The sequence below is a fragment of the Mauremys mutica genome, chromosome 5 (assembly GCF_020497125.1).
Source record: "Mauremys mutica isolate MM-2020 ecotype Southern chromosome 5, ASM2049712v1, whole genome shotgun sequence".
Classification (NCBI taxonomy): Eukaryota; Metazoa; Chordata; order Testudines; family Geoemydidae; genus Mauremys; species Mauremys mutica.
The window spans coordinates 24973710-24987832 of NC_059076.1; the positions used below are offsets into that span (position 1 = coordinate 24973710).

The 14123-nt window shown below is 45.6% G+C and overlaps 1 protein-coding gene across 1 annotated transcript in view; it reads left to right on the top strand.

Moving 5' to 3' along the window:
• Positions 1–560: 560 nt before the first annotated feature.
• The window catches only part of LOC123371604 (probable E3 ubiquitin-protein ligase HERC6), a 40574-nt gene continuing 27011 nt past the window's right edge, over positions 561–14123 (top strand). Inside the window, exons 1-4 of the mRNA XM_045019366.1 lie at positions 561–830; positions 7652–7811; positions 10883–10959; positions 12289–12516. Of these exons, the coding sequence (XP_044875301.1) occupies positions 584–830; positions 7652–7811; positions 10883–10959; positions 12289–12516 (712 nt within the window). The 5' untranslated portion in view covers positions 561–583. The remainder of the gene's footprint in view (positions 831–7651; positions 7812–10882; positions 10960–12288; positions 12517–14123) is intronic.

The window sequence follows — 14123 nt, forward strand, 5'->3', positions numbered from 1 at the left end:
GTTTTCTGGTTTGGGGGAGACTGCGGGGCTAGGGCTTTGTTTCTATACACACACTTTAAAGGCACTTAGGGGAGAGATTTCCAAAGGCACAAAGAGCAGTTGGGTGTCTCCATCCCATGGGAGTTGGGTGCCTCTCTCCTCAAACGCCCCCAGAAATGCCAGGGAAGGGGCGGCAGGGAAAGCTCAGGAGCGGCGCCCTAGGCGGGGGTCCTTCCGCGCTCCCGGTCGTTGGTGGCAATTCTGCGGCGGGGGGATCTTCCACGCTCCAGGTCTTCGGGGCACTTCGGCGGCAGATCCCGGAGCGAGTGAAGGACCCGTCGAATTGCTGCCGAAGACCCGGAGCGCGGAAGGACCCCCAGCCACCGAGGGCAGCAAAATGCCGCCCCCCCAAATCCTGGCTCCCCAGTCGCCTAAATGGAAGCACCGGCCCTGGGAAAGCTCCCGCCCTCCCTCCCCCCAGCTGCAAGGCAGGGCAGGCTGGAAAGGGGCCGGCTTGACACGCGAGGGCGGAGGCAGGTTCCCCCGAGGTGGCGGGGCAGAGGCCGGGCGAAGCAGCAGCAGCAGCCGCCGCCACCGGCCCAGCATGTCGTACTGCTGGGGAGCCGGCGCCTGCGGGCAGCTGGGGCTGGGCGAGGCGGCAGCCGGCGGGCCGGTGCGGTGCCGGCGGGGGCCCGAGCCCGGCGGGGGCTGGACGCTGCTGGAAGCGGCTTGCGGGGAGCGCCACACGCTCCTGCTGCGGCCGGACGGCACCGTCTGCTCCTGCGGGGCCAACGCCCGCGGGCAGCTGGGCAGGAAGCTCCGCCCGGGGCAGCGGGGCGGCTACACGCCGGGTAAGAGGCTGGGAAGTGCCGGGCTCCAGGCGGGGGGCTGCGGGGCCGGCGCCCCCGGGGCGGGGAGGACGGGACGGGGCCGGGCCAGGTGCATGGGGCGATGCGGGGAGCTGGGTGCAGCAGGGGAGCTGGGCGGTGCTTTTCCCTGCCCCCGGGCGCTGGGCATGGCAGGGGCTGGAGCTCTCCCGGCATCAGGGCAGGGCTCGGGGGTGAGGTGGGTTCCGCTGGGTGTGGGCAGCGGCTGGGAAAGCCGCCCCGGGAGGGGAGCCCGCCCCCGCTCTGGTAAGTTTCTATTTCTCCCTCCTGCCGATCCAGCTGCAGGTTTCGGATTCCGCCCCCAGGTCGCTGCTACTTTCGGTTTCGGTTTCCTGGTGGGGGCAATCAGCTGCTGAGAGGCGAAACCCAGCCCCAGCTGCTGCTCTGCTTTCTGCCTGTGTGGGGCTGGCTGGCGCCACTCACCACCAGTAGTAACTCAGCGAGAGTAGGAGGACTTGTGGCACTAACACGGCTGCTACTCTAAAACCTGTCCGAGACACTAGGATCAGGGGCTAGGCTTGTTAGTCTGTGGCCACAGAACAACAAGGAGTCCAGCGGCACCAAGTGGGGTTTTTTGACCCACAAAAGCTTATGCCTAAATCATAGAATCATAGATTATCAGGATTGGAAGGGACCTCAGGAGATCATCTAGTCCAAATCAATCCGTTAGTCTTTAAGGTGCCACCTTGTTGTTTTTCAAATAGTTTAGTGAAAGCAGGTAGAGAAGGTGACAGCCCTCTCTGCACCTGCAAATCAATATTAGTGCAGGGTGGATTTGATTTAAATCAAATTGATTTAAATTACTAGTCAGGAAGACTGGATTTAATCATGGTTTGCTACATAAAAGTGCATTCTTGTTGGTTGTTATAACCTTAATACATATTCTTCACAACTCAGAGATAGAGGTGGGTTTCATTTTTAGAAGGTACACACTATACATTTTTAAACAGTGATTTATTTTGAAAACTTTTTAGATGAGTTTTACAGCTATATCAGAAACTGAATGATGGTTATTTCACTTAGCAAAGGTAAATGAAGCAGATATTTATGAAGTCATTGGGAGGTGAACTATCTCCAATATTTGGAGGATTTTCTTGCTGTATTAGGAGGAGAACATCACCTGACAGACATTTAAATTGTTTTATTTAACTAAAACAACAGCGTTAAGTATTCTGGATTTTTTTTCTTGAAAAGCAAACTATAATATAAATATAATATTTTGCTTCTCACATTTATCTCCAGACTTCTTCTCATTGTCCAGATCTATTCCGCTCCCAACAATCTTCTGTTCATTGAACTTTTTGAAAGTTTGCACTTTTAGAGAGAGTTAAGGGATTGACTCTGTGTACACAAATTTGCAGAGGGAAAATGGAGTTGAGGCCTGTTATTCCTCATCTCTATATATTATTTATTTATTTAAAAACATTTTTGCTGTTAACAAGCATGTTACCTCTGGAGACACAAATCCACAGTTTGAGAACTGCAAAACTGAGCATCTTGGATGGTATCTTCTAGACCAGGGGTAGGCAACTTATGGCACGGGTGCCAAAGGCGGCCTGTGAGCTGATTTTCAGTGGCACTCACACTGCCCGGGTCCTGGCCATTGGTCCGGGGGGCTCTGCATTTTAATTTAACTTTAAATGAAGTTTCTTGAACATTTTAAAAACCTTATTTACTTTACATACAACAATAGTTTAGTTACATATTATAGACTTATAGAAAGAGACCTTCTAAAAACGTTAACATGTATTACTGGCACGGGAAACCTTAAATTAGAGTGAATAAGTGAAGAGTTGGCACACTGCTTCTGAAAGGTTGCCGACCCCTGGTCTAGACTGAGCGCTGAGTCCCATTGGGTAGATAGAAAGATTAACCTAAATAATCTCTACAGAAGCCTGTGGAACCCCATAAAATTGGATCCCTAATCCATGAACTATGGGAACTCATTTACAAAATTTTCCTTAAACATTACATGAATATAGTTTCATACTATAGAATTAGAATTTATAATCCCTATTCCATGATGAGATATATTTGAGCTATAATGTATCTTAATTAAACCCATCCTTAGATAGGTTTTTTCCCCCAAAAAGCATTTTATCAAAAAAATCCAATTTAAATTTTAAAAAATCTGATATTTTTTATTTTTTTTTAAATTGATTTTTATCCACCTTGATCAGTGCAAATCAATATCGGTACAAACAAGCCTTGCTCCTGCAGAGAGACTTATGTGTTTGCGCAACTTGTAGCCTGCAGGTAATTTTCGTTAAAATTACAGTGCCTACAGGAGGCTCGGCACAGAATCTGAGCCGTTATATTTTTTGTTTTCTTCATGGTATTCTGGCTACGAGCATTTTTTTTATTTTAAATAAAGCACTGCCTAATTTGGTGTCCTGGTGTTGTCTGCGTGATGTGCAACCTGACAAGATGAGTCACGCTTTCTGCAAAGAGAGTGCTGTCACTAAGCAAAGGTTATGTGGCTGGTGGTTTATTTGTCGCCTTCCTGTGAAGCATCAGAGATGTCCGTGGTTGGAGATGTGATGCTAGATGAGGTGGGTCAGGGCTCTGATGTGGCGCTGAATGTTCTCTCTCTTGGGCGCTTGCCTGGCTGGTTCTTGCTCAGGTGCTCGGTGATTCTAACTGATCACTGTATGTGGGGTCGGGAAGGAATTTTCCCCAGATCAGATTGGCATTGGCTTGGGCGGGGGGGGCGCTTGCCTTTCTCTGCAGCATGGATCATCTCTGTGTCACTTGCCAGGATTATCTGGGTATATCTCAATCATTTTCCTGCCATTACAGGAGCCTCGGGCATCGGTGCGGCTCAATCCCTTCTGTTTTCTCTATGTGGCATAGAATAGCCTCATCTGCTGTGGGCTGTAATACTTTGGTCTGGTTGTTGGGTTTGGTGTGCAGGTGGTGGGGGTGGCCTGGTCAGGCTAGATGATCTAGTAGACCCTTCTGTCTTTAAACTCTGTGTCTAGAAAAATAATTAAAATTGCAGAATTTCAAAATCATCCCATATGGAAGAACATGACTGCAGGCAATCTTCTTTGCATGGCTTTTCTGCTGCTCTGCACACTTCTGCACAGCAGGGGCTATGTATTTAAACCGGTGGCTAGCTTTCTGTATAATTAGATTTTAAAAAATCAGTTTAATGTTATTTTGAATACACATGAATTGCTACATGGAATCCTCCCTTTTGAGTGCTGTTGCTTTGGTGTGGTTTCCAATTTGTTTTGGTACCAAGCTGTTATCTACTTCATTCTTTCTTAAAGGAGGGTGTAGAACATTCCACACTGAGACCTAATAAGCTGTTTATAAGCTTTTGAAATGTTTAAAATATTTATTACCAAACTTCAATTTGTGGAAAAAATCGGTTCAGCTGTGGTGTCCAAATCTCTAAACTCAGTTTTGTGGGCTACTGTATCTTGTAAATACAGTGAGATACCACTTGCCTTGTCCATATCTTCCCGTATATTCACTGTTTCCATGATGCCACAAGATGTAGGTTATTAATAATATTCCAGAAGCAAAAACTTTTGTTGAAAAGAACTAAGGATGGTTGAGTTGGCATCCCCCCGTCAAACACCCACCCCCCCCCATTAATACAACTCCCGAAAAGCAAGAAAATACCAATTTATGGAAGGTTTCAGAGTAGCAGCCGTGTTAGTCTGTATCCGCAAAAAGAACAGGAGTACTTGTGGCACCTTAGAGACTAACACATTTATTTGAGCATGAGCTTTCGTGGGCTACAGCCACTTCATCGGATGCCTAGAATGGAACATATAGTGAGGAGAGATATACACATACAGAGAACATGAAAAGGTGGAAGTTGCCATACCAACTCTAAGAGGCTAATTAATTAAGATGCGCAATTATCAGCAGGAGAAAAAAACTTTTGTAGTGAGAATCAAGATGGCCCATTTCAGACAGTTTGACAAGAAAGTGTGAGGATACTTAACATGGGGAAATAGATTCAATTTGTGTAATGGCTCAGCCATTCCCAGGTCTCCATTCAAGCCTAAATTGATGGTATCTAGTTTGCATATTAATTCAAGTCCAGCAGTTTCTCGTTGGAGTCTGTTTTTGAAGCTTTTCTGTTGCAAGATTGCCACCTTTCAACCTTGCAACAGAAAAGCTTCAAAAACAGACTCCAACGAGAAATTGCTCAATTTACGGAACCCCTTTTAATTGTACCCCAGTGGCCATACAGTGCATTTTCCCTGACTGACAGACTCCATCCAAGGAACTTCCTTTTGCTTCCAACAAGATAAGGAAATGTGCTTGTCACAGGCCCACAGGTTCAGTACTCTGGAACTGCTCTGAATGAAATTCAGACAGGACCCTCCTATAGTGTGACTACACCTCATGGCACACTCTCTTTAGGGCACGCCTCCTTGGCTGTTTCCCTGAGCTCCCCGCAATGAGTCCACCTGAACAGGACACCTGCGGAAGCCTTATATGCCTCCCCCAAGGGCCATGAACCCCCAACTTCGCAGTCAGCAGTGACTCTCAGCCAGCCTTGTAAAACAGAAGGGTTTATTAGTTGTCTGGAACACAGTGGAGAACGGACCTTGTTAGCACAGAAAGTAGGAAGATTCAGCATGTCTGGGAGAGCTGGGCCCTCCTCCCTGCCCCGGTCCCAAACCAGGAGACTGACTAGCTTCCAGCAGCCCACCCTCACTCAACCCAGTTGCCCCTCCTCTGCCCTTTGTCTCTTTCCTGGGCAGACTGGTCACCTGGCTTCACCTCCTTCGGCTGGCTCCTTGCAGAGGGGTCCCGGCCATCAGTTGCCAGGATACAGAGTGTCTGCCCAGTGTCTGGGCCCAGGGAGCTGGACGGCAGTCACACCCGCCCTCTACGAGTCTGTAACGATCACACACCCTTGATCAGTGGTGGGCAACGTGCGGCCCATCAGGGTAATCCTCTGGCCATTTGCACGGCTGCTCGCAGTTCACGTTCACCATTCCTGACCAATGGGAGCTGCAGGAAGCGGCGCCGGCTGCAGGGACATGCTGGCTGCTGCTTCCCGCAGCTCCCATTGGCCGGGAACAGCGAACTGTGGCCACTAGGGGATGCGGGCAGCTGTGCCTGCGGACAGTCAATGTGAACAAACTGTCTTGAGGGCCGCAGCCATTGTTCTAGTAGCGCCCGGTTACTAGTATAGTTTATGGCTGGAATGTGACCAATCATAGATGTCCCAGAACAGTGGGGGTTAGGGGGCAGCCCCCCAGATACACACATCTCGGCACAGTGGTGGGGGCCCCAAGAGGCCCACCAGTTTATTTCACATCCATTCCAGTGGCATTAACAGGCTCCAGACATGCACGTTAACCAAATAAACAGGATTTTGGTATTAAAACAACAACAACAAAACAGTTGCTCTACAGCAGTTGCTTTACAGCAGTTGCTTTCTCTATTAACAGTTCTCTACCAGCCTCTCTCTTTCCTTTGCTTATTTCTCCGCTTGCTGCCTTGATCATCAAAGCCCTAGCTAAAGCAGAATTGTATTCTTTTAATATTATTAAAAATACATACTTTGAATCTAGATATTTCCAACCAGGTTATAACAGTTTTATAAAGGCAAGGCTAAGTTTTAGGTTCAAAATCAGGGCAGTGGAAGGATTGTCTCATTGCTGTAAGTTTGGATAAAAATAGAATTTTACACAAAGACAATTACTTGGCTAAATTTTTTCCCTTCCTTTCTCTTTTTACTATTTTTGAAGCTATTCAAATGTTCGTGCTTTGTCCATCTCAGCCTACTTTCTGATTTTTCAGAAAGCACTGAAGTCATAATTCTGTACAAAAGAGATCATGGTCTGTTCTTATCAATAAAATTAGTGCTACAATTTGGTTTTATGACTTATTTCCAGCATCAAAGAAGAAAAAAAGTTCTCACAACCCATCTTTTCAAGTCAAAGTACAATAACATTGGTAATTAGCAAACCTAGTGAAGAGAAATGGAAAGGTGAATTCAGATTTTAGGCTGATGTGTTTAAATGTTTCCTAGTACAGGGGTGGCCAACCTGTGGCTTTGGAGCCACATGTGACTCTTTAGAAGTTAATATGCGGGTCCTTGAATAGGCACCGACTCCAGGGCTGGAGCTACAGGCGCCAACTTTCCAGTGTGCCGGGGGGAGCTCACTGCTCAACCCCTGGCTCTGCCACAGGCCCTGCCTCCACTCCACCCCTTCCTGCCCCCTTCCCTGGGCCTGCCGTGCCCTCGCTCCTCCTCCCCCTCGCTCCCGCCCCCAGCCTTCTTCATGCCAGGAAACAGCTGATCGGGAGGGAGGGGGAGGCACTGACCAGCGGGGCTGCCAGTACGGGAGAGGCGATGGGAGCGGGGGCGGGGAGCTGCTGACGTATTACTGTGGCTCTTTGTCAATGTACATTGGTAAATTCTGGCTCCTTCTCAGGCTCAGGTTAGCCACCCCTGCTTTAGTATAAAAGTTCTCTTATATTCTTGTGGTACTGCCATAATTTTTTCCCCTGAGGCACATTAGTGTTAAGTGTTAGAAAACTGAGAATGCCGTTGTTTTTCCTCTGTATTAACCAACACACTCGTGGTCCTGTCTCAGCTCTGATCTTTCCAGTAGAGGAAGGAAACTCCATTTAGAGCCTATTTATGCTACTTCTTAATTAGTGGGAGGAATCGTCAATGTGAATTTCTTCCCCCAGGAGCTGAGTGTTGCTATATGACTAATCCTTTGCTATTGGCAGGTATGGTTTGTATATATTTTTTCTTTCTGTAACCTCTGAATAACATTTTTTCCCCCACCAAAAAGAACAAATTCAAGCTTTAGAAGCACAGATTATTGTTCATGTGAGCTGTGGAAAGGAACACTCACTGGCTGTTTGCAACAGAGGAAAGGTCTTCTCCTGGGGAGCTGGGTCTGAAGGCCAGCTGGGCACGGGAGAATTTAAGGAACAAAGTTTAATCCCAAAGTAAGTAGCCATTTAAGCATAATGTTTCAGACTCACAGTATGGTCCCCATTCGTGCACCTCACGAAACCACTACAAAATCTGGCCCAGTTTGACCTGGGTCACTCGAACTGGAAGGTCTGAGAGAGAAAAGTTGAGTTTTGGGGGAAGTTTGCAGGGCATTGAATCTCACATGTAGTTGTCTCAAAAAGGTATAAGAGTATTAAGATGCTGTGCGTGGTTTCCAGCTCTTACATAGCATGTTCTTTACTTACCCAAACATAGCATTTCATCCACAAGTTAACTTTGTCTCTGCATGGTTTCTTTTATCATAAATGAGAGATTAGACAGTGGTTCAACATCACCTGAATTGTTTGCAGCTTGTTTAGAAGAGATGTTTCTGCTAACTATATTGGGGGTGATGTAGGCTTCAGCATGCATGGAGAGAAAACTGCTTGAGGATTTCAGATTTTTTTTTTAAGTGCATTTACGGGATTTATTTATAAATATCAGTACATGCTCTCATCTGTGAATATGGGACTAAATTCAGCTCTGGCATAAGTGTTCCAGTGGAAGTCAGTGCCAGAGCAGAATTTGCCCCCTGCAATTTTTGGGCAGTGGTGCAGGCACAGGTTAAAGTAGGGGATACATGTATTTATTTCACATAATCCTGTTAGTTGTTCTTGTAAATGACATTTGTTTTGCATCCCCCACTGCGAATGTCCGATCAATGCAAGTTACATTGCTTTGCCAAATATGCCTTTTTCTAACCATTTTGCACCTGACATGTTTATGACATGACTGAATGGTATACCAGAAATGTAAAGCACGAACAGTACGAACACAAACCCTTCGTTATTTTTATAGCAAGTATATTTCTGTCTCTCTCTTTCCTGTAGAAGGAGAATTGTCGTTTACCTCTTCTTCCCTTATCCCGCCTCCTCCTCCCTCAAAGTCAGATACATCTAAGACCAGGTCAGCTACTTCAGCTCCCTTTAATCCTGACTAAAGTTTAGGCTCTGCAAGAAGGGTGGGAACAGGTCTCCACTCTCTTGCATGTTGCACCGAAAATTCCAGAGTCTAGAGCTTACAGTTTGTTGTCATTTAGAAGCCAGTGCACGTCATGTAACACAAAGCTATTCTGGGACCTTCACGGAGCTGCTGTAATGTTCAGAGTTAGATTTAGGCTTGGATTCTGACTCCTTTTGCCTCAGGTGGCAGAGAAGTCAGCCCGCTAGAACCTCCCCTTCACCAGCATGGGTGGGTGGGGGGAAGAGGGTAGCAGCGAAACAGAGAAGCTCCGAAAGTGGGTGTTGCTTGCCAGGAAGGGGATGTGGCAATGATGGCTCAGGGATGGTCCTATGGGGGCATGACCAATTTAAAGCTGCACTTCCCTAGGGGAATCCTTGTGAGAGGACGGTGCCTGCCCTTTCCCTGACCTTAATTCTTTCCTTCCCCTACTTTGCTTCCCAGCAGGAGATCACTAGACCTCTCCTCACCAGCAGGGATGCAAACAGCTCCTCAGCACATCAAGTTCTAAAAAGCCAGTGAATGTTGTAAAATAGTCGCTAACATCTGTACGCCACTGTAGAAGAATCATCCTGACCAGACCATGACTTTTTGGTCACGTGAGGAGTGGTTTCGCTGGCGTATGAAATTCTGAGGCCTTGCTGAACTCAGGAACAAAACGCTCCCATCCTATATCAGATGAAACTCTAGCACTTCTTTACCCATTCGTAATGTTGTTTTTCAGTCTTGTAAGACAACATTTTTAGTTAGTTATTCATTCCTCACCCCACCCTGCCATGCATGCCCTTTCTATCGGCTTGTTGTGCATGGGGTTGAGAAAATTGTAAGCAGTTTATTAAAACTCACATTTGAAAATGATTTAGTGAAAAATATTGGGCCCATTCTTAAAAGCACTCTGCACACAGACTGAAATGGGAATTTAGCACATGGAATAGATGCAGTCTGGATGACTTTATGGCATATCAAACATGGCTCCTCAAGGAAGTGTGTAGAGCAGATAGGGTTTTTCAAAACGTTTGGAACAATCTAAAACACCAGTCAACTTTGTTTTACATGCATAAGCAATAACAACAGAGTATATTCAGAGAGTGCTATTTAGAAAAGAAGCTTTTATAATTAAGAAATATAGCATGCTTTTTTTACCCTTAAAATTCAGACATAAGAATGGCCATACTGGGTCAGATCAAAGGTCCATCTAGCCCAGTATCCTGTCTTCCGACAGTGGCCAATGCCACTGAGGGAATGAACAGAACAGGTAATCATCAAGTGGTCCATAATCCAATCCATAATGGATTTTCATTACCAAAAAATCTGACCTATAAGCAATCTTCATGCTAAATTTCCAGTTTCTGTTCTAAACTGCTAAGACACCAAAGTTCTTAAAAAAAAAAAAAACAACAACTTTAGAACATTTTCTCCATTATTAAAATTTGTTTGCTTTCTGTTTCCCACCCTGTCTTTGTAGTAAAACAAACAGCAGAACAATATTTGCCTGAGCTTTCTAAAGACGTTCATCATTAGGAAGAAACCAGACCCAGAAAGTTTCACCCTCTCTAGGTGAAAATTTGACAAAGTTCTAGGCAAAAGTCCTTCTTAGCATGGACATGTTTGGGGAACCTTAACGTTAGCTGTAGCTATGCTCTCCAGCTACAATGTTTATATATGGATATTTTTGCTGTCAAAAAAAAAAGTTACATTGCAGTGGATGTGTAAGAATCTATTCTGAATAGTGTCAAAATACAGTGCACGTTCACCTCGGTGTGAATAATAGACAACTGAAGCACAGGGCATATTAAGTCAGAGTCCAAATGACACATTTATGTGCAGATATTCTAAGTAGCGGAGAAACAACCTATTGCAGAAAACTCTGACTGGCTAACGACCAGGCAAAGGTAAAACAGAGACTGTGCAGAGTCAGTGTTATCATTATATAACATTAAAATATAATGTATTTATTATAATATTAATATTTTAGGTATTACATCATCTGTTGTCTGAAACATAATTGAGTTTTTCATGTGATCTAGAAGCCAGGTTAACTTGGCTGTCCTGTTATCTACTACAGGAAAATAGATGGTCTCTCTACTCTCAGAATAATACAAGTCACCTGTGGACACTTTCACTCGGTTGCACTGGCACAAGGTAATACACGTTTCATTTTTATATTATTTCCCAAGTGCAATGCAAGCAATTCTGTTCTTTGGTGCAGTTAATTTATATGCAAGTCAGATGTTAAGTTATCCATTACTCCTTTAATAGGAATTATTATTATTAATCATGCTTGTTAACGGTAGTTATGGACCAGCCTAGAATGGAGCCCCATTGTGTCAGGTATGATGCAAACACAGAGTAGTACGCAGTCCTTGTCCCCAAAGAGTTTATTGTCTAATAGACGAGACAGAGCAATCAGTGTGATGCGAGAAATGTCAATTTATCTTTTTCTGTTTTTCCTCCAGCCGAAATAATGCCCAGTACCTCATTTCTGAAAAAGGCCAGTGGGGCCAAGTTACCCATTGGTTAGTTATGCTCACAAAGGAGCTGCTCGTAACGTTTTTTGTCAAAGCGTTAGCTATTGTGTCAGGTGTTGTCTGTGATGGGAAGGCAACCCTTCTCAAAACTGCTATTTAGATAAGAAAATGTCAAAAATCTTCCCCACGTTCTTTTTGGGAATTGTTCATTTGATAGGTAAGATCCATCTTCAATAATAAAGAGATGAACGTGTCCCTTCTTTCTTCTCCTAGTGACGAACCACAGTTCCTGCTACATGCAATGAGGCTTCTTACATCCAGCACTGATGGTTGGATGGGCAGAGAAGAATCTTCCTCTGCTGTTGCCTGTTCTGTACTTGTTCTGTGGCTAAACAGAAGGCACTGGGTTCCAGGGCTGTCAATCTGGCACTTGTCATGAGCACTACATTAAATATATGCATTTGGCATAAGGTGTCATGTTAAGAGGGTGGTATGTTATTTTGTTACACAGGTTCACTGGCATTTTACTAGTAGAAGGGGACACTGAGAAGTATTTTCCATTCATTATTTTTTATTGTTAGATGAAAAACGTAACACAGTTTCTGTGAGCATACAGGACTACCTGACTCCTCAGCTTTGGATGGATTAGGAAACTACAGATACTAATTTCAGTTTGTTACAAACACAAGCTGTGTAAAATTATTCTGTCAGCACAGTGTCACGCAGCTCCAGGTATCTGCCAAATCACAAGCATGAGGAATAATGGGTATGTGCCAAATTTAGTTGTCATGACACCCCACAGTCATTGGGGTGGTGTGTGGGTTAGTGAGCGTAGAATTCACCCTTATGTGGCTTGACTGAGTGGTAAATCTGCCCTCTGTGCCATCAAGTTCACATCAAGGGCATAATTTCTCACAGCTCTTAGTGAGCTAGTTAATTAACATGTCGCTTGAAGGTGTGTTGTCTTTTACTTTGTTTCTCTCTTTCTTTAAAAAAAAAAAAGATGGCAGAGTCTTTTCATGGGGACAGAACACCCATGGCCAGCTGGGCCTGGGACAAGAAATCCCCTCCCAGCCTAGCCCACAGCATGTCACGTCTCTCAGCGGGATCCCCGTGGCTCAGGTTGCTGCCGGCGGGGGACACACCTTTGCCCTGTCTCTCTCGGGAGTTGTGTATGGGTGGGGAAGGAACAACGCACGGCAGCTGGGATTAAGCCACGCTAACACAAGAGGTAACTCTATCCTTTCATTTCTCAAGGAAACACCATCTTAATTCCAGATTTCCTCTTGTTGTATAGACTCTCCTGAGATAATGGGATGGACTTAGACTGTTCACTAGAATGAACCATGACTAGAACTAGATGAATATGAGGGGGAAAAGGATACGTAAATGTTTGAATGAATTTGCACCAACTGTGTTTGCCTTCTGTGCATGTTGTATCAAATGAGTTTATTGGCGGGAGAAATCACCAGAACAGCAAACTTTAAGCAAAAAATGGCAGAATGTTTGCAGGAAACACATTTTGAATTCCTATTGACACTGGAAACCTGATTGTAAGAGTTGTACCTACCCAAAGAGGGAGCAGAAACGTACTGTGACGTTACCCAGGGTACAATCTGGACTGATGGACAGCTGTGTCCCTTCAATTCTCCAACCTGGAGTCCCTTTCTCACTGCTTCGCCGTGACAGCAACCACTCCTGGTCTGCTCACACGCAGCCTCCCGCATGTAGGTTACTCCCAGTTATACCATATCAGTGCTATAGCCAGCCACTCATGAACTACTCTTCAGGGCAATACCAGCAAACTCCCAGTCCCGGACTTTTCCCCCAAAATGTGCGTTTTGTACTGCCCAGCGCCCTCCTGGACAATACAAGTTCATACAAAGTCTGTTATTTCATTAATAGAATAACAGGGGTGGCCAAACTGGCTCGCAAGCTCTTTTACCATTAAAGTGCGGCTCGCAAGCCCCCCCGAATCTCTCCCGTTCTCCACCTACCAGACTGGAGATGGGGGGGAGAAGCTCAGGACCTCGCCTTGCAGTACGGTGGTGGGGGAGGGGCTTCTGTCCAGCGGGGGAGGAGGGGTTTCAGGGCTTCAGCCCTGCGGGATGCCCCTGCCGGGGCTCAGGACTTCAGCAGGAGGGGGCTGAAGCCCCAACCCTCGGCTCCTGGCAGGTGTGCCCCGGCTCTTGAACTTCTAAAGATTGTTGTACGTGGCTCGGAGGGCCAGTAAGTTTGGCCACCCCGAAATATGAGATGCACCAATCCTGTTCTCCCAAATGAAGTTTCCCAAACACACTGGTTTAGATAAAACAAATTTATTAACTACAGAAAGATTTTAAGTGATTACAAGTAATAAGACATAAAAATCAGAATTGGTTACAAAGAAATAAAAGGTAAAACATAACTAATACTTAACAAGCTAAGTGAATTCAAAGCAAAGGTCTTTCTCACCAGAAGTTCCAACCGTTTTACTGGCTGAATCCTTTAGTCAGGATCCCTCTCCTATGCTGCTTCCTTTGTTTTTCAAGTGTTGTAGATGCTGAGAGTAGAGAGAAAGGGAGAGGTGGTTTGGGGTGTCTGCTCTCTCCCTTCCAGCCATTTCTCTTTCACAAGAATCACCTCCAGCTGATGTTCAAGAGACAGAAAGTCTGTGTCAGGAACCTCAACCTACTGCTTTGTCAATTCTTTGTCCACACCCTCTCTCCTGCGGAAGAGTGGCCACTTAATCAGCTGAGGGTCCATTTGATCTTGTTGACACCTGGCTAGCCGTTTGTCTCTGGGGAACTGGTTTGTGACTTCTCCTCAGAACAGGTTGCAGCATGTCTCAGTAATACC